General features: G+C 45.9%; 1 protein-coding gene across 2 annotated transcripts in view; it reads right to left on the bottom strand.

The window, feature by feature from the left end:
• LOC123755724 (RING finger protein 17) overlaps nucleotides 1-21,079 on the bottom strand; it is a 928,112-nt gene that overhangs the window by 57,716 nt on the left and 849,317 nt on the right. For both annotated transcript variants that reach the window (XM_045738465.2, XM_069300037.1), the window contains one exon: nucleotides 10,606-11,107. In XM_045738465.2, coding sequence (XP_045594421.2) covers nucleotides 10,606-11,107 — 502 coding nt within the window. The remainder of the gene's footprint in view (nucleotides 1-10,605; nucleotides 11,108-21,079) is intronic.

Here is a 21,079-nt window from a genome sequence, read left to right as displayed (position 1 = left end):
GTAACTTTCCCACAATAGACGTTAGGCTAATTGCTCGATAGTTTGACGCAAGTGATCTATCTTCTTTCTTAAAAATTGGTATCACATTAGCAACTTTCCATAACTCTGGCACTCTGCCTAACTCTATTGATTTATTAAATATGGCAGACAGTGGCTCGGAAAGATCCTCTTTGCATTCTTTAAGCACCCTAGCAAACACTTCATCCGGCCCTAGGAATTTGTTTGGTTTGAATTTAACTATTTGTTTAATTACATCCTCCCTGGTAACTGCTAAACTAGTCAACCTGTCCTCGTCCCCACCCACATAGACTTGTTCGGCTGAAGGCATATTGTTAAGTTCCTCTTTAGTAAATACAGATATAAAATATTTATTAAAAATACTACTCATCTCTTCATCATTATTTGTTATTTGACCTGTCTCAGTTTTTAATGGACCTATCCTTTCCCTAATCTTTGTCCGGTATAACTGGAAAAACCCTATAGGATTTGTCTTTGCTTGCTCTGCGAACTTCAGTTTCTTTTTGCTTTCCTTATCTCTTTTTTTAGTATTTCTAACCAGTTGTACGAATTCCTGTTCTAAACTGACTTCCCCATTCTTAATCCTTTTGTACCACTCTCTCTTTTTGCCTATAAGGTTCTTCAGATCCTTTGTTATCCACTTAGGATCATTAGTATTCCATCTATTCAATTTATATGGTATACTACGTTCCTGGGCTTTACTTAGAATATTTTTAAATAGGTTATATTTTGAGGCCACATCGAAAACCCCTTTTACATCACCTATCGCTGGGTTCACGTCTAGCTCCAAGACCGGCCCACACCCCATACCCAAGACTTTCCAATCTATTTGACCCAATAAATTTCTTAGGGTATTGAAATTTGCTTTTCGAAAATCAGGTACTTTAACATAATTTTCTCCTACTGATCTATTCCATTCTATGATAAATCTGATTACTTTATGATCACTGTTCCCTAGCTCACTCCCTATTTCGATATCCTTAATTTGTGTTTCCCTGTTAGTTAACACTAAACCTAAAATATTATTTTCCCGCGTTGGTTCCTTTATGTGTTGCGTAAGAAAGCAATCGTCAATTAATTCTAGAAAATCTTCTGCTTCATTATTCCCTGTTTTGTTCAACCAGTTTATTCCACTAAAATTAAAGTCACCCATGACATAAATACTGTTAGATCTAGATGCTCTAGATATTTCATCCCAACCTAACCATCATGATGTTGATCAAGCTAGGCACAATAAGGACCTAACACAAAGGTCGGATGCAAGTGATACAGCACTGATGAAGACGATATAGGGAGCGAATCCAGTTGTAGCTCTGAGCGCCACCCTATCCATCTCCAATTTTTATAGATGATACATAGATGAAAATTTTTCAGGATTCAGTGATGATGCATCTGATACAGGTAGCATAGATGAACAGTGTTAGTGGCTTCCATGGTGGTGTTTTCCATATATATATATATTTTCAAGAATAACTGAATCTCTTCCAGAATGGCTGAAACTCTTCCTGATTGACTGAATCTCTTCTAGAATGACTGAATCTCTTCCAGTGAGGGACCTTACAAAGCGATCTTTTCATGACCACCTTACAAAACGATCTTTTCATGACCACCTTACAAAACAATCTTTTCATGACTACCTTACAAATTGATCTTTTCCTAGAAACTTTTCATGACTACCTTACGCTTCACAAGCTTGGCTACATACCATAACAGGTACTAAAGCAAAGGGGTTTATGCGAGTGCATTATTTGCAATCACACAATGAACAGGAAGCGAAAATCTATCTGTACCTGGTGCAACGAGAGCAAAGTCGCACTATATACCATGGACTTCTTCATTGATTATCACGCTCTCCCGAAGTACTGTGTAATTACCCAAGTGTAATTACCTAAGAGTAGTTACAGGATGAGAGCTATGCTCGTGGTGTCCCGTCTTCCCAGCACTCTTTGTCATATAACGCTTTGAAACTACTGACGGTCTTGGCCTCCACCACCTTCTCACTTAACTTGTTCCAACCATCTACCACTGTATTTGCGAAGGTGAATTTTCTTATATTTCTTCGGCATCTGTGTTTAGCTAGTTTAAATCTATGACCTCTTGTTCTTGAAGTGCCAGGTCTCAGGAAATCTTCCCTGTCGATTTTATCAATTCCTGTTACTATTTTGTATGTAGTGATCATATCACCTCTTTTTCTTCTGTCTTCTAGTTTTGGCATGTTTAATGCTTCTAACCTCTCCTTGTAGCTCTTACCCTTCAGTTCTGGGAGCCACTTAGTAGCATGTCTTTGCACCTTTTCCAGTTTGTTGATGTGCTTCTTAAGATATGGGCACCACACAACAGCTGCATATTCTAGCTTTGGCCTCACAAAAGTCATGAACAATTTCTTTAGTATATCGCCATCCATGTATTTAAATGCAATTCTGAAGTTAGAAAGCATAGCATAGGCTCCTTGCACAATATTCTTTATGTGGTCCTCAGGTGATAGTTTTCTATCTAGAACCACCCCTAGATCTCTTTCTTTATCAGAATTCTTTAAAGATTTCTCACATAATATATAGGTTGTGTAGGGTCTATGTTCTCCTATTCCACATTCCATAACATGACATTTATTAACATTAAATTCCATTTGCCAAGTGGTGCTCCATCTACTTATTTTGTCCAGGTTTTCTTGAAGGGCATGACAATCATCTAAATTCCTTATCCTTCCTATTATCTTAGCATCGTCAGCAAACATGTTCATATAATTCTGTATACCAACTGGTAGATCATTTATGTAGACAATAAACATCACTGGTGCAAGAACTGAACCCTGTGGTACTCCACTTGTGACATTTCTCCATTCCGATACATTGCCTCTGATTACTGCCCTCATTTTTCTATCAGTCAGAAAATTTTTCATCCATGATAGAAGCTTACCTGTCACCCCTCCAATATTTTCCCAGTTTCCAGAACAACCTCTTATGTGGAACTCTGTCGAAAGCCTTTTTTAGGTCCAGATAGATGCAGTCAACCCAACCATCTCTTTCCTGTAATATCTTTGTGGCTCGATCATAGAAACTGAGTAAATTCAATACACAGGATCTTCCAGATCGAAAACCATACTGTCTGTCTGATATTATATCATTTCTCTCTAGGTGTTCTATCCATTTAGTTTTGATTAGTTTTTCCAATACTTTCACTATTACACTTGTCAATGATACAGGTCTATAATTGAGGGGGTCTTCCCTGCTGTCAATTTTGTAGATTGGAACTATGTTAGCCTGTTTCCACACGTCTGCTACGATTCCTGTACACAGGGATGCCTGAAAGATCAGGTGAAGTGGGATGCTGAGCTCAGATGCACATTCTCTCAGAACCCATGGTGAAACGCCATCTGGGCCAGCTGCTTTGTTCTTACCGAGCTCCTTGAGCATTTTTTCCACTTCGTCTCTAGACACCTCTATGTGCTCTATGTTGTTCTCTGGAATTCTTATTGTATCTGGTTCCCTAAAGATTTCATTTTGTACAAACACACTTTGGAACTTTTCGTTTAGTGTTTCACACATTTCCTTTTCATTTTCCGTGAATCTATTTCCCATTTTCAACCTCTGAATATTATCCTTTACCTGCAATTATTATATTATTGAATATTATTCTTTACCTGTGTGTAATACAATGTGTTACTGTTTAAATAGTGTGTGAAACTGTACATATTGTAATTTTAGTGAATTTTTAACAAGCAATATTGCAACAATAAACATTTATTGTGGACACACTACTGACACATGTATCACAGTTCCATGGAACATTATGAACATTCTACTGTATACATTTTGTAAAGAACACAAATATGTATCATATACTATAAAGAAACTAATAAAATCACATTGGAAATACATAGAACAAATAATTGAAAATATATTTGTGGCAACTTGCGGTGCTTGAATGACGCGCGTGACTGCCTCTGGGAGCTTCATGCATGCCCGCCTTCTCCATGTCCCCATAGCCAAAGTAGGTGGAATTATTTTTTTCTTTTTTTACATGTACATGTTCAGGGAAGGGAATTTATCACTTTACATAGATAAAAAAACCCCAGCATTGAATGTAATGAAACGCCATTTTCTGGGTGAGACCCGGAGGCTCTATGGAGCTATACCAGGCTGATGTGTATGTATTAGACCGTGGCAACAGTCAATCGAAGGAATTCTATTCCTACCAAGGACCAGAGCCAGAACCTGGCCCCCTCAAGACAGGCACGAGGAGCAATGGTTCAAAGACACCCCCGTGTATTTGGAAGCAGTTTTTGTCTGCCATCTACCAGGTCAGGCACCCAGAAAAGTAGGAATTCCAAAACAAACTACTGCTGATCAAAAAATTTGCAAACCAAAAGTCGAATTAGCTACAGAACTCTCCAATCAAAGCCAAGGAAACAAGCATGACGTCACCACAAACGCCGCACATCCGTCTGTGCAACCCCCCATCCCCTGGAGGGGGACAGGGGGGTCCCAGACCTCCACACCGTCAACTCTCCTCAGTTCAGAGGCTGAGCATCAAAAATGCGAAAAAAATGCCGCCTGGAGAGAGGGAGGGAGGGAGGGAGAGAGGGAGAGAGGGAGGGAGGGATGCCAGGGAGCCTCCGAGTCTCACCCAGAAAATCGAGTTTCATTACATTCAATGCTGGTTTCCTGTGGAGAGCCCCTTCTGCTTCCCGGAGCTACCTAACCAAAGATAAAGAAAAGGAGGGACTTACCTGGGAGGTGTTCGTCACTCGCTCCTTAACTCGAAGTCGTGACAACTGGCTGCAACCTGCGACCCAAGGCTACACACGCCCAAGAAGGGCCAGGAACATTAACGAGATACCGTGTGGCCAGGACCCTATTCGATCTCCAAAAGCCCCGTGCCCAAATGTCAGCCCAGGACATATTCCCCAAAACAACAGCCAAAGCCGCGAACTTACAAACGTCGTGTGCACTGGGATAGACCACAGGCTGGCTGGACTGAATAATCCCGCGGACGACCTGGGAGACCCACTCCCTGGAACAGGGAAGAAGGGAAACCAGGTCCACCCAAAGCGTTTCCCCCTGCCACGGAGGCCGGCGAAGAGCCGCAACCGGACACAAAACATAATGCACTCCTGGCAGAACCAACCAAGCATCAACAACGTAAGGACCCCTTCGAAAAGCAGCAAAAAACTCATTCTTAGCCAGAAAAGAAGGAGAAGGCTGCAAATGAATGAAACGATCACCAGGACTGAAAGAGCAGAAACCCCTGCGCCGGAGGAGAGCATGAAGCTCCCCGACCCGACCCCCAGAAGCCAATGCCAATAATGAAAAGAGCCTTAGAAAAACAGTCCTGAACCGAGGGGGGCCACCACAAACCAAGAAGAAGAGGAGAGAGCACACGGTCCAATGACCAGGACGGCTCAGGAGGCACATGAGCAGGCCTGAGGTGAAACAACGCCCGAGAAAGCTTGCGGAACTGAGCAGAAGTGACATACATCCCGAATGCAAGCTGCATCGGCTCCGCCAGCACTGCACGATACGAGGCGACAGTATTTGGCATAAGATGAAGGTCCTGAAACAACCAAGAGAGAAAGGACAAAACAACCCGATCAGAAATCGAAGACAACCTACGAATAGACAAAAAATGCCGAAAGGACCAGCAGGAAATTTCATACTGCCGTCTAGACTAAACTCACAGGTGGAACACCATCAACGAAGTCACCTGATCACCGTACAAATGGTGATATACCCGCATCAAAAAGACCAGACGCGAAGAGTGGAGAAGAAGATCGAACCAGCCACGTATCAGACCGGACTGATCTGCTGAAAGAGGTGGAGCTGCGGGAAGACCCTCGGGTTCTGACATCGAGCAAGAAGCGTCTGAAACCAGGGCTGGGCCGGCCATCAAGGAGCCAACAGGACTACTCTTCCCTGGTAAGTCTCCAACCGAGCCAGGATCCGGTACAACAACCGGACCGGTGGGAAGAGGTACAGGTAACTCCGTCTCGAATAGTCCAACCAAAAGGCATCGACCCTCAACGGCCTCGCAGTCTGGGAAGGGTGCCACATAAACTGGAAGACGCCTCGACAACGCCGATGTGAAGAGGTCCACCTCTGGGCGCCTGTAAGTCCGGCAGAGCCAACTGAACGAGTCGGCGTCGACTGTCCATTCCATGGAGAGGAGAATGAACCGAGACAGGCTGTCCACCAGGATGTTTGACACCCCTTGAACATGAATCGCCAGGAGAGCCAAACCCCAAGAACTCAGAAGATGGGTCACCCGAAGAAACCAGCCCCAAAGAACCAAGGACCGCATCGAACCCCCACGGTTGAGGCAATGAACCACTGGGGAGCAGTCCGAATGGAGCCGGATCGTTGCTCCTCAAGCAACACAAATCCTCTGAAGCGAATGACGCACTGCCGCAAACTCCAACGCCATGCTGTGAGCCCGACGGAATGATGGACCCCACCGACCCTGGCCAGCCTGGAGAGCACTTGTCACAAACCTCCAGCCTAGAAACGAAGCATCCGTGAACACATCGAACGAGGGCTTGGGGGGGGGGGGGCTTTTGCCACCGCACAGAACCCCGAAAAACCCACAGCGGAAGTCGGCGAAGTAGCAGCTGTTGCAAGGCTGCCAGGATCCATCGATTGTGAGAGCTGCGGAAGGGACGATCCCGAAGAAACGAGAGCATCCGCAGAAGCCAGATCCAACCCGATGGGTAGACCATCACGGCAAAGTTCAAGCTCCCGCACAGCTGCTCGAACAACTGACATGTGACCCAGAACCAAAAACAACTGGAGGTGGGACTGCAGCTGCAACAGCGTCGCAGGAGGGAGAGACAAGGAAATGCTCCGAGAGTCCCACACAATACCCAGCCAAATCCGAACCTGAGAGGGAACCAAATGGAACTTCCTCCAGTTCACCAAGAATCCAAACCCTGTGAGCTGTGAAAGAACCAAATCTCTGGTGAGCAGACACGCGGACTGGTTGGGAGCCTACACCAGCCAGTCGTCAAGGTAAGCCAGAACCCGAACCCCTAACAGACGCAAACGGGTCACCATGACCCAGGTAAGGCGTGTGAACACTCGAGGAGCCAGATTGAAGCAGAATGGAAGGCAACGAAAGCAGAAAGCTTGTCGCCCCACGACAAAACCGAGCCAGACCCTGAACCCCGGATGAATTGGGACGTGCCAATACGCATCCTGGAGGTCCAGAGATGCCATCCAGGCACCCGGTGCTACAAGTAGCCAGACCTGAGATAGAGTGGTCATCCGAAAGAAGAGGCAAAAGACCCAGGGATTCAGACAAGACAAATCCAGTATGAACTGCTGATCTGCACAGTCCCATTTTGGAACTGAAAACAGGCAGAAAACCCACCTAGGGGATGTTGTCATTTCGAGCACACCCAAGCAAACCCACTCCCGGATGACCTGACAGAGCACAGGAGAAGACACCTGCCCTGTCAGCCCTGATCCCACCCCCCCCCACCCCGAAGGAGGAGGAGTGATCCAACGCCACCGCAGGCCAGAGGAAACAACCCAAAATGCCCACGAATCGTGGGACCAGGCGAGAGCAGACAGCACAAGCCTCCCCCCTATCGCCCCGTCAATAGTGCGACCCGCGACAGGGTCAATGACCCCTACGAGAGCCAGACCGACGCTCAGATTGATCACTGCACCGGCCAGATGCCAACGGCTCCACAGGAGGTGCCGGCCCTGAATCTGGCACTACTGGCTTATGACACCTGAAGGAACCCCGAGACCTGGCATGACCCATCCGGGCAGGACCACCACGGCCCCCCCAGAGAACCAACAAGTCCGACACAGGCCGGCAATTAGACGAAGCCGCTTGCAGAAAATGCACCACCGCAGACTCTGCAAACAGCAACGGACAAAAAGGCGATGAAAATCTATGAGCCAGGGCCCAAGCCGATTCCAAAGAGTGGAGGAGCACCGCCTGTCGGCACACGAGACGAGAAGCAAAGAACAGGGACACTGCCTCCCTCAGAATCGGCGCAAACAACTTCAACAAGGCAGCAGACGCTCGAGCTGCCGAAGCAAACACACCGGACATCGGCCCAGATCCCAGTTCCTGCACATCCTCACCGAGCCAGTCCGAAGACAGCTCCAGCAGAGAAAAGAAACGCAAAACCGAAGTCAAATGCCCACGGGCGCGCAAATCCTCGGCCACCAGGGACGCTGAAAGGGAGGGAACCTGCACATGAAGCTGAATCTGACCGATATCATGAGGAAGTGCGGGGGTGAACAAGCACGCATTGAGGTGTTTAAATTCGCCCCCCAGGTAAACCTGAACAACCGTAGTCACTTCCCGCCAATCAAGCGCACGGGTTCGACAGAACGATTGCCATGCCCCCCCCACGAAAAGAAAGGGCAGTCCACCATCCAGGAAGACTCCGGCACCTCGTAACGCATCCAGAAAGAAAACGAGAAGCCAAACTTGAAAGAAGAAGGATCCATTACTGAGGCGTAATCCGGGTCTCGTAAGAGGTAAGCCACAAGGGCTTCCCGCGCCACCTTTGATGTGATGCGCGAAGCCAAAATCCTCAGGAAGGAGGGAACCAAGGAACCCAAGGGAACCCCGGAACCAAACCCGGGGAGGAGTCGCACCCATATCAAACTCGTACAGGGAGGGGGGGGATAGGAAAACCTCCTCCCCCTGTAACAACAAGCCCTGAGTTGAGGGTACCAACACACAAGCGGGCTCAAACGGGGCCCAAGCACCCCAAGTCAATTCTTCCCCAGTCCCGGGAACCTCCACGTCAGATCCGGGGCTGAGCTGTCCTTCAAACACTCTGCTTCTGGAGAAAAGGCATTGTCTTCTGGAAAAGCCGGGATGAAGGGGTCCCGCTGGCATGGCCCAAGGGCTCCAGGAGGAAGAACAGGCTCGAATGCCTCCGCCGCCGATCCGGAAGGGGCATTCCCCCAAAGCCGCCCGAGACTCACCACCAGGCCAATCCTGGCCCAACTCTGAAACCCTCAGACGTTTGGAAGCCGGGAGCAGGGGGGGAGGGGGGGGCAGGATGAATCACAGCAGGGAAAGGACTAAGGGGTGCAGAAAAAACAAAGTTGAGGAGACTAACACCCCCAAGTCTGGGTGCCTGTAACCAAAGCCGGGCAGCTGCGTGGCAGCTATGGGGCATCCGGGAAGGCACCAACCTTGCACGTTGCAGCAGCCTAAACTTTGCATGCAATGCCGAAGCTGCTTGCACCCAAATATCAATTTCATTGAACTAGGTGAATTGGAGTACAAGCAAGGAACACCACTCGCAGGACTCCGGGTCAAAGGTGTCATTGACCCAACAAGCAGCATGGTGGAGACAAAGACGATGAGTGTCACCCTGAGTCTAGGGGACAGAGCAATCTTCAAACTCGCACAAAGCGAGGTAGGACTCTGGGGTCTCTTCCATCAGACCACTGACCCCCCATGGGGATTTCCAGGGCCCTTAGGCTGACTGCTAAAGGAAGCCCAGGCGAGGTACTGCTAACCGGTTATCCCAGAGCTACCAAGCAAACTATAAGCTGAACCCCTGCAACATGTGCAAGCATGGAGGACTAGTGGAGGGCCACCAAAATCCTACAAGTGGTCCTACCGCCACACCTGGCAGACCCTGCCAGACAAAAAACGAAACCAAAATAAAAGAAAAACCCCGCAAAAGCACAACAAGTCCAGGGTAACAGAACCAGTCGCTATGCATATATCAGACAGTTGCACAGTACCTCGCGCCCCAGCCAGCGACGAAACTACCTCCTACCCAAAGGCAAACAGGAGCAAGAACCACCCAAGCTGAACCCCAAGGACGGGCAATCACCGAGCACCAACAGAACCACAGGAGGTAGTTCCCTTACGGCTCAGGGAAGATAATCCTGAAGCCACAAGGGCAGTACTTACAGGGCATCTAGGGAAGGCAGCCCCAGTACTCTTGTGTTACTCCTGGCTCGCACAATACCAAAACTGAACACCACCACCGCACTGCAGCACTGCTCAAAGGATGGCGCCAGAGTCGATTAACCGTTCGCCCTCACAACAGCCTGTGAACTGAGGCAAGTTGCCCGCGTGCAGTCTGGGACCCCCCGTCCCCCTCTCGGGGAGGGGGGGTGCACAGACAGATGCGGGGCGTTTGTGGTGACATCATACTTGTTTCCTTAGTTTTGATTGGAGAGTTCTGTATCTCGTTCGGCTTTCAGTTTGCAAATTATTTGACCAGCAGTAGTTTGTTTTGGAATTCCTACCTTTCTGGGTGCCTGACCTGGTAGATGGCAGACAAAGACTGCTTCCAATTACACGGGGGTGTCTTTAGGCCATTGCTCCTCGTCAAGAACCTGGCCTTCCTCTCTTGAGGGAGGCCAGGTTCTGGCTCTGGTCCCCGGTAGGTCTAGAACTCCTTCGATTGACTGTTGTCACGGTCTAATATATATACACATCAGTCCGGTATAGCTCCAGGGAGCTGAAGGGGCTCTCAACAGAAAAAAAAATTGGCGAACACTTGATTTTATGCGCACGGGGAATATCACAATAAACTCGGAGCATCACAGTGGTTAAAGTAACTATAAAACACATTCTTGATGAATCTTTTATACATACCAAGTTTGAGATTTCTGGCAACTGGGAATGTAGTGATATTGGTGTTGACCAATTCCAAAAAATTGTCATATTCTCTCTTGTGTGATGTTAATTTTATCTGATACTCTGGAGGAAGGGTACAGCAGGTGACTGGTGCAATGTAAACATTGGCAGGGTCTTTTATAGCTGTCACCTTCACGCAGAACATGTCCAATGGATTGCTTGGTAGAAGACTAGTAGGTAGAGGGTAAGGCAAAGGAGATGGAACAGAGGAAGTCAGAGGGAAAGGTAAAGGGGATGGCAGTGGGGATGGAAGAGGGGAAGGTAAAAGGGATGGCAGAGAAGAAGGTAAAGGGGATGGCAGAGGGGAAGGTGAAGGGGATGGCAGAGGGGAAGGTAAAGGGGATGGCAGAGGGGAAGGTAAAGGGAATGGCAGAGGGGAAGAGAGAGAGGAAGGCTGTGAGGAAGGCAAAGGGGTAGTGGGGTTCTGTAGTGTACCAAGAGAAGCATCACTCTCAATTACCTGCAAAGATAAAAACAGCTGTTGAAGGAGCAAAAGAACTTATGGATGTCAACCAATAAACTAACACTTAACATAGAAAAGACCTACTACATCCTATTTGGAAGCAAATCTACAAATGCAATTCAGCTTCAGATAGACAATGTAAACATTAGCAATAAAAATGATGGAAAGTTTCTTGGCCTATTCCTAGACAAGAGACTCAACTTCAGTACCCACATACAACACATAACTAAGAAAGTCTCTAAAACAGTTGGTATACTCTCCAAAATCAGATATTATGTACCTAACTCTGCTCTCCTCTCACTATATTATGCACTAATGTATCCCTATCTTAATTATGGTATCTGTGCATGGGGTTCAACCACTGCAAACCATCTCAAGTCCATCATCACCCAGCAAAAATCTGCTATCAGAATAATATCAAACTGCTTTCAGACAACACTCAGCTCCCTTGTTTAACTCCCTAAGCATGCTAAACATAATCTCACTCCATAAATTCTCTTGTGTCAACTACATTTACAAAACCCTGTTCTTAAATGAAAATCCTGCTCAAACTCTTCCTGGACAGATGTAATAGGACCCATTATCACCAAACCAGAAATAAATATCTCTTTGATATCCCCAGAGTTAAACTTAATCTGTGTAAACACTCTATGCAAATAAAGGGACCCAGTTTATGGAACTCACTCCCTATTGAATTGAAAAGCTGTCCAACTTTTACATCATTCAAAATCAATACTAAAAAGTACCTAATTTCATCTTCATAGTTTTTAACTTTTTGCCTTAAAATTGCACTGTATCTATTGCTACCCAATCTCCCAACCTTTATGTTCCCAATTCGAACATCTTTACCATTGTGATCATTGCTGTCTTCTTAATGGGGCTGCCATTCTGCTGTATGGTGTTTAATCTTGTTTATCTGTATCTATTGCTACCCAGTCTCCCAATCTTTATATACCCAATCTGAACATCTTTACCATTGTGATCATTGCTGTCTTATATGTGCTGTCAATCTGCTGTATGGTGTCTATTAATCTTGTTTAAATTACTAATCAAGCTGTCAATGTAATCAATCAGAGCTTTAATATAACAATGTGCTTTAATATACTTACTTATCTCTCTCATCTCATTTTTCTCTTGTAATGTATCTTTATCATTTATCAATTCTGATTGAAATTACCTACTTAAAATTATCTGTTAGATTAAGGACCTGCCTGAAACGCTGCGCGTACTAGTGGCTTTACAAGAGTGTAAATACTGTACTATCCAATGTATTCTCACAAACCCAATGTACCTTCTTGTATATATATAAATAAATAAATAAAATAAATAAATAAAACTCATAACTACGAAATATCTATAAAATAACATTTCTGCAAACTGAGCTTCAATAACTGCATTGAATTTTTGAAGTAAAAAAAAAAAAAATTGAATGGAATGAAATGCCTACTTCAGAATAAGCCCCAGTGGCTCCCTGAAGCTGTATATGGAGATAGTTCCTGTCTACCAGGTTGCATCAGCAGTGGAGTTCTTAGGCCTACCAGGGACCAGAGGCAGAACCTGGCCCCCCCTCACTGAGATGCAGGGAGTGGTGACATTTCACCACCTCACCAGGGAAAGCATTCAGAAAGACTGCGAGTTAAAACAAACCACTGCTAGGTTCAAAAGAGACTAGAGCTTCACAACCTGCCTAATGAAATCTCCCAACTATATAAACAAATGATCTAATCTCTCAAAACTAACATGAGCTCATTCGCCTTCACCTACTTCACTCATATGGGGGAGGGGGGGGGGTGGAATGGGCTCACCACCTCCAGGGTCTGAGCTGTCAGTTCTGGAGCAAATACATAAACAAGACCCAGACGACTATCTAGAAAGGATGAGGATAATCAGAGAGACACTGGGGCTCAACCAATGGAAGAAACAACCCAAGGCCACACAACAATGCCAATGATTGGGGAACATTCACCAAATACCAGGCCACCTGAACCCTGTAAAAGTGCCAAAAACCTCATGCCTAAATATTGAACCAGAACATATCAGTGAACACAGCGGTAGGAGCAATATATTTCTGAACATCATGGGGCATGTGATGATCGCAGGCTGGCTAGACTTAACACTGCGGACTGTTACGAACCTTACCTCCTGTGGCGGTTAGTTCCTATTATAAATTGTTGGTGGACACATTTGGAGAATGTTTTCTTCAAATAAATCTGCAGCTGATAACTGGGAGGCTGCGAGTCACCAGTAATACTCCATCAAGCAAAGTAGTACCTTCTCAACTGGAGGTTGTTTAAGAATAATATTTACCGGAAGAGCCAAACTATGTGAGGAAAAATGGACTGAATCAAAAAGCATGCATGCGGAATATGGTAAATGAAGTCAATAAAGAGTTTGATTGGTAATGGTAAAGAATAGAGTATTACTGGGCGATGAAGAAAGAGTGGCAGATGCCATCTTGACCTGAGGAGGGGAGGAACGTTGATGACCAGACCTTGTTTACCGAGGGTTTTTCTCCAGCTGTACAATCAGATAAGCCATACTTTTATCTTGCCAGGGGTTGCAAGATAGGGTAGAGTACTCAGGTCGTCTATGGTGCTGTTTTGTGAGAGAGTCCAGATGATGATGATGAAGATTAAGCCACCCAAAAGGTGGCACGGGCATGAATAGCCCGTAAGTGGTGGCCTTTTTAAGCCATTACCAGTATCAAGAGCTGATACTGGAGATCTGTGGAGGTGCGAATGCACCCTGCATGATGGGAGATGTCTCCCTTGTGAATGTGTTAAGATGAAGATGAAGCCACCCAATAGGTGGCACGGGCATGAATTGGTAAGTGGTGGCCCTTTTGAGCCATCACCAGTATCAATAGATGATACTGGAGATCTGTGGAGGTGCGACTGCACCCAGCGTGACGGGAGATGTCTCCCGTGTTTTAAACAGATGAAGAAGATGAAGATGAAGCCACCCAAAAGGTGGCACGGGCATGAATAGCTCGTAAGTGGTGGCCCTTTCGAGCCATCACCAGTATCAAGAGCTGATACTGGAGATCTGTGGAGGTGCAAGTGCACTCTGCGTGACGGGAGATGTCTCCCATGAATGTGTCCAAGATGGCGATTAAACCATCCAAAAGGTGGCACGGGCATGAATAGCCCGTAAGTGGTGGCCCTTTTGAGCCATTACCAGTATCAAGAGCTGATACTGGAGATCTGTGGAGGTGCAACTGCACCCTGCGTGACGGGAGATGTCTCCCGGACCAAGTGTCAGAGAGTCCAGGTTTCCTATTGGTATATATATGTGTCACCGGTTAACAGGTGTGGTGGCTGTGCACACAGTTCCAGCTTTGGGACTAAGAGCCATAGGGTGTCCAAAGCCTGTTTGGGAGTTTTAATAACCAAGTTGTTACCTTCAGATTGACCTTAAGTTTTAAGGAGAACAATTATTGCCATATGTTATATAGTGTGTCTTATACATATAAATTTGTGTCTTCTGTACTTGGCAGTTTCCCTACTCCTTGAATTTCCCTTGGCTCAAGTAAAAGCCTCTAATTCCCTATACAACATTTAAAAGTCACGACCCCCTCCCATTCGTGACATGGACGACCTAACAAATATGAGCCTTGGAACATAGAACCAAAGGAGACTGAATCAACCTATAAAGCTTCCACTGAAGCAGAATGGGTGGCATGAAGGTAGTAGTAGTGAAGAATTGCCACCAGGCACGGCACATGATGTATCCCTGGCTTAACCACTTAACTGCGCCAACTGAGTATTCTTGGTCGCCGGGAAACTATGCCAACCGAGAAAACTCTTTGATTTTTTGTAACCAATTCTAAATGTGTATGAGGTTGGTTGTGTACGAAATGGACTCTTAGGACCTCCAGTGAGAGGCAGCCATCTTGGAAAAAATTACCAGAATGCCCTAGGGCTGCTGGCTGGGTTAGTACTGAATGACCAACCATGGGTGGCGCACGTGCCTCTAGCTCTCAAACACCTGTTGACGGTGTTGAAAGGTAATGCTGTCGGTGAAATTCAAACCTTATTGTTTGAAGAACATAAGGGTCATAATATTGGGGAAGCTAGGCACAATAAGGACCTAACACAAAGGTCAGATGCAAGTGATACAGCACCTATGAGGACGATACAGCGGGCATATACAGTTGTAGCTCTGAGCGTCACCCTTGCAATCATATGCTATCTACAATTTATTTAGATGATACATAGATGACTCATTTTCTGCGTTCAGTGATGATGCATCTGATACAAGTAGCATAGATGGACAGTGTTAGTGGCTTCCATGGTGGTGGTTTCCATAGATATTTTCAAGAATACCTCAATTTCTTCCTAACTGACAGACACTCTTTGAGGCTATGTTTTTTGCTTGTTTTCTGTTGGGGAGTTCTATCCACTAGTTCGGCTTTAGGTAGTAATTTTAACCAGAATAGGGGTTTGTTTCGGAATGCTTACCTTTCTGATGCTTGACCCAGTCGATGGCAGACATAGAATGCTTCCAACCACACGGGGGTTTCTATAGGCCATTGCTCCCCTTGCCTCTCTGAGGGGGCCAGGTTCTGGCTCGTGGTCCCCGGTAGGCAAGAACTCCACGCACTGACTGATACCAGAAAGATATACATATCCATTCAGCCTGGATAGCTCCGGGGAACTGACGGGACTCCTCCCATTAAGTGTGTAACAACAAACCACAGGTGTGGGATGGTGCCATGACAGGAGCACCACCCTGGCAGCCAGTCGTGGTAAATCAAACTGTAGAGCTAAATTCTTGCTAAATATATAAATAATGAAACTGCTGATCTGAGAGGAGGGAAGAGCTGGGGTACCAAAAGCACCGGAAATTAACCCTTAAACTGCGCATGGCGTATATATACGCCATGAGTAACATGTCCCATGGTGCGCATGGCGTACATATAGGCCATCGGGTGCCAGGCACGATTCAAATGGCCTGCGGCTACATGGGGTTCACATTAGCTTCCTCAGGGCTCTTGTAAACAGACGCCATTTTTTTTTAAAATCGTGGGCAATATTCTCAGGTGTGAGAGGCACAGTACTGTTGGAGCAACCAAGGCTGGCGCATGCAGCATGAGCAAACAGCATTGCTGTTCAGCTTGTGACCACAGCATCGCCGAAAAATGTCAAAATAAATATATAATTGCTATTATTTAGCGATGACAATATTACAGATGACCCCTGACTGTGATATAAATAACCAGTGTTGTGATAATAGCAGGATTGTTGTAATAATTAGCGCTGTGGGAGGAGTGATGCTGAGGGACGGAGGGAGATAGCATCGTTTACTGAATGTGTGGTCACCTGTTATTGTCTGCATTCACCATACCAGCTCAGTGGTTCTCTATGGTGAACACAAATGTAGATACTTATATATGATGTGTGTATTAGTGTAATAACAGCAAAAGGATTATGCTGGGAGGAGCAATTTGGGTGACGGAGGTGACGTCGTCTGCATGATTTGTCTGGCTGTGCAGATGGTGGCCACTATGCTCTTTGGGCACTCTACAAGCTTAGGTGTACAGTTACGGTGCATACAACATGTAGATACTTATATATAATATGTGTATATAGTGTAATAACACTGCAAACAGTATTGTTGGGGGAGAAAGTTTAGTGGGTGTGACCTTGAATGAGTGAGGGAACCGCCAACTGTGTGTATAGCGACGGCTCTTAGTGCCTGAACTAACTATATCAGCTTAGTTGTACACTTGTGGTGAACAAAACATGTAGTTTCTTATATATAACGTCTGTATATTGTGAATAAAATATAAAACAGGATGGTGGGAGGAAAAAGTCGGCGAGTGAGGTGTTGTTGAGAGAGTGGCAATGAATGGTTGATGGTGTGTGGCAGTCACTCCTCGTTGCTTTTCGACTCTCAAAACCAACTTAGTGGTTCGTTATGGTGAACAAAACATGCAGATACTTATATATAACCTGTGTATAGAGTGTAATAGCAGCAAAACTATTTGTTTATTGTTTTATAAACATAATAATTGAATCACTAATATGCACATCCTACTTTTGAGTATAGCGATTATTCACCACTTTTATTATATAAATATATTACAATACACACTATTGAATAATATTACTGCAAAAAACTGAGAGAAAATCAATCAGAGACATAGAAATAATTAAGTGATAATATCTTTGTGGCAACTCCCATCTGTCAGCGCGGGTAATGCTGACCGGCTTTGACGACCACTCTGTCAACGCCCACTTTTTGCCAGACTTCCTCGGTCAATTGCGCCCAAAATATGTCACCTATGATTTTTTTTCCCATGCTCAGGGAACACAAATTTACATTTTAAGAAGACAAAATAATTTTTTTGAATTTTTTTTTCTTGAGCACAGGGGTGTAAATGTCCTGAGGACCCCTGAGCAATGGAAGGGTTAAAGTGCAATAAATGTATGATAAATCAAATGAAAAAGTCGTTATATTAATAATAATTTGTTTTTTTAAGACAACATCTAAGCAAAGGATGGATGTGCCAGACAGAAGCGGCATAAATCATGCCGGTAAATGGGGTAAAACTAATTCAGAAAGGGAAGGAGGGGATAAAAAAACTCTTCCCCTGCAGCAAAAACCCATGCCCAGAAGGCACAAGGGCTCAAGCAGGTGCAAAAGGAGCCCAAGCTCCCTAAGCAGACTTCCCCCGAGCCCCAGGAACCCGACATAGGCCCTGGGGTCGAGCCCTCTTCCACGCCCATCACCCCCGAAGAAAAGGCAGTGTCCGGGGGGAAAAGCTTCCAAGAAGGGAGTCTGCTGGGTTGACCCAGCAGCATCGGCGGGAAAATCGGACTCGACCACCTCCATGCCCAAATCGGATGGGGCAACCCCTGAAGCCACCCGAGTCTCATCCTGAGCTAAACCCTGCCCTGACTCTGAAACCCTTAGACATTCGGGAGCCGGAATCAGGGAAAAAAGGAGCATGCCCAGCTGAGAAGGATGCAGGTGCTTCAATTTGACCTTCTTAAGGTCGAATTGACCAACGCCCCAAAATCCTGGTCCCTAAAACTCAAGCAGGGCAGCTCCAGGGCCTCAAACCAGGCAACCAACCTGGCCCATTGCTGTCATGGGAATCGAGCATGCATTGCAGCCACTGCCTGATCCTTAAGATCAACAGACAAAGAATGAGTAAAGTACAAGCAGGAAACAAGGCTTGCAAGACTCTGGGTCATAGGTGTCCCCGGCCCAACAGGCAGCATGACGCAGGCAGTACGGATGATCGTTTCCCCTGAGGCAGGGGCAATGAACAACCTTCGACTTCACACAAGGCAAGAGTGGGCTCAGAAGTAGTAGCTATTTTACAACTGAGCCCACAGGGGTTTTCCAGGGCCCGTAGGGTGAATTAGCCCTATGGCAAGTCCAGGCACTGGAGCCAGCTAAGCCAGTAAAACCCTGTCAGGTAACAGGCAAACTGACTACCAGTAGCAGCTATGAAACCTGAGGGGAAACAGAGGACTACGAACACAACCTAGGCTTGCCTAATAAGGAGCTAAGCAGACTACCTCTGTCTAACAAGGTGAGAACGCCAGTGAATGTAAAGAAAATGAAACCCCCCCCCCCAAAGACAAACAAACAAACTGGCGGGCAGATAAAAACATCACCACTGTGTTGAAGTAAAGCTAGCTGCACTAGCCGCAGTGTGCCCCACCCAGCAATAACACACTCCAATTTCCGAATGATTCCCGAATGCCCCAGGGAAGATAACCCTGACATGCAACGGCAGTACTCATGGAGCACCTAGGAAAGGTCACCCTAAGTGCATGCTGGTTCTGTACTTTAAGACACCTGGGGCCAGATTCATGAAGCAGTTACACAAGTACTTATGAACCTGTACGTCTTTCCTCAATCTTTGACGGCTTTGGTTACATTTATTAAACAGTTTACAAGCATGAGAACTTGCCAATCAACTGTTGTTATTGTTGTAAACAGCCTCCTGGTGCTTCGGAGCTCATAAACTGTTTAATAATTGTAAACAAAGCCGACAAAGATTGAGAAAAGATGTACAGGTTCGCAAGTGCTTGCATAACAGCTTCGTGAATCTGGCCCCTGGCCACCATACCAACACACGGCTGGAACAGCCACACAGGGCAAAAATCCAGAACAGGAACTTAAGGACGGAGGTAAATGAAGTGACCACCAGCACATCAGCTCAAGAACTGGAGTGGTGAGCTGGTTTTCCCCCTTCCTTCCCCCTACAGGGCGCAAGTGCTAGTCACATGAAGGGTTGCTTGTTTGGCATTTTTTTAGGGGAGTTATTTCCATGTTTTGGGATGCAGATTGTACAGGTTAACCAGACACTGGTCTGATTTTATTTGCCTACCCTTCTAGATCCTTCCCCGTTAGATGGCAATTATGACATCTTTAAATGTAAAGTACTTATAGGCCATTGTTCCCTGCGCCTCTCTGAGGGGGCCAAGTTCTGGCTTGTGGTTCCCGGTAGGCATAAAAACTCCTGTGACTGATGACCCCAAACTAATATAGCACACATCAGTTCAAATAGCTTCAGGGAGCTGACGAGTCTACCCACAGAAATGAATGTTTAACTAATAAACATGAAACAATGAAACATGTTAATGATTAATACTGTACAGTAGTAATGTACACTTAACACTATCGCGTGCCGCACACTTTAAGGTCATGCCCCCTGCGTGTGGGCGAGCGTGCGGGCAAGCGCGCGGCGACACTGAAATGTGTATACTCGTTTCAGTTTTCTCACCTTAATTCTCGTGCTACGTCATTCGTTTTGGTATCATTATGTTCGCAATTAACTTCCCTGCAGGTGTATATGCATATAATGTCCAAAAGCCTAGCGTGACTCCCCCGCAGGAAAGCCTAAAGTTACCCAAAAATCGAGCACCAATTGGGACACCGCAACCTAATGTGAATACTCGTTCAGTTTGATAACATAAATTTTTGTGTTACATCTTTCATTTTGGTATCAAATTGTTCGCAATGTAAAGGCGTGCATTTTAAAACTAGTCCCAAAATAATAGCACAATAAATAGAATTTTAACAAACATTTTAAAATTTTGACCAGAACGTATTTATGATCTTTTAAGAGTTCTGACATCAAGTTTCGTGTTACATCTCTCATTTTGGTATCAAATTGTGCGCACTTTAAAGGGGCTTATTTTGAAACTATCCCGAAGTCAATCGGATAAAAAATTAATTTTATACAAATACTTTTAGAGTGGATGCGAGTCGTGTCCTTGGCTAGGACTCGAGAGAAAAAAACCAGCGTTGAATGTAATGAAACGCCATTTTCTGGGTGAGCCCCGGAGGCTCCCTGGAGCTAATCGGGCAAATGTATGTTATATTAGAACGGGACATAAGCTAAATAGTTAAGACCTACCAGGGACCAGCGCCAGAACCTGGCCCTTTCAGAGAGGTTTCACGGAGCAATGGCCCTGGAAACCCCCTTGTGCTTTGGGTTTTCCTTATCTGCCATCGACCAGGGTTAGGCACCCAGAAAGGTAGGCATAACAAAACAAACCCCACATGGTAAAAAAACTAAAACAAAAAACCGAACAGAGGTAGAAACTCCCTAGAATCCCAAGGAAACAAGCAAACATCATACTTTACTGCCATGCCGATTGTCTGCACAGCCCTCCCCGCCCCGAGAGGTGGAGGGGGGAGCCCCGGACCTACCGTGCCGGCTGCCTATCATCAGTTCGGAAGCTAAGCTTCAACCAACGCGAAAAAACTGCCGACCTATGGGAGGGAGGGTTGCCAGGGACCCTCCGGGGCTCACCCAGAAAATGGCGTTTCATTACATTCAACGCTGGTTTTCTGTGGGGAAGCCCCTACGGCTCCCTGGAGCTTCAAACCCAAAGAGAAGGAAAAGAAAGGGATGACCCGGGAGGCGGCCGCCTCAAACTCCACAACGTGAAGACAAGACAACAGGCTGCAACCTGCGACCCAAGGCAACAAGAACGCACA

The sequence above is a fragment of the Procambarus clarkii genome, chromosome 43 (assembly GCF_040958095.1).
Source record: "Procambarus clarkii isolate CNS0578487 chromosome 43, FALCON_Pclarkii_2.0, whole genome shotgun sequence".
NCBI classification, from domain to species: domain Eukaryota; kingdom Metazoa; phylum Arthropoda; class Malacostraca; order Decapoda; family Cambaridae; genus Procambarus; species Procambarus clarkii.
The sequence above is the reverse complement of the archived record's forward strand: the minus strand, read 5'-3'. Positions and strand labels throughout refer to the sequence as shown.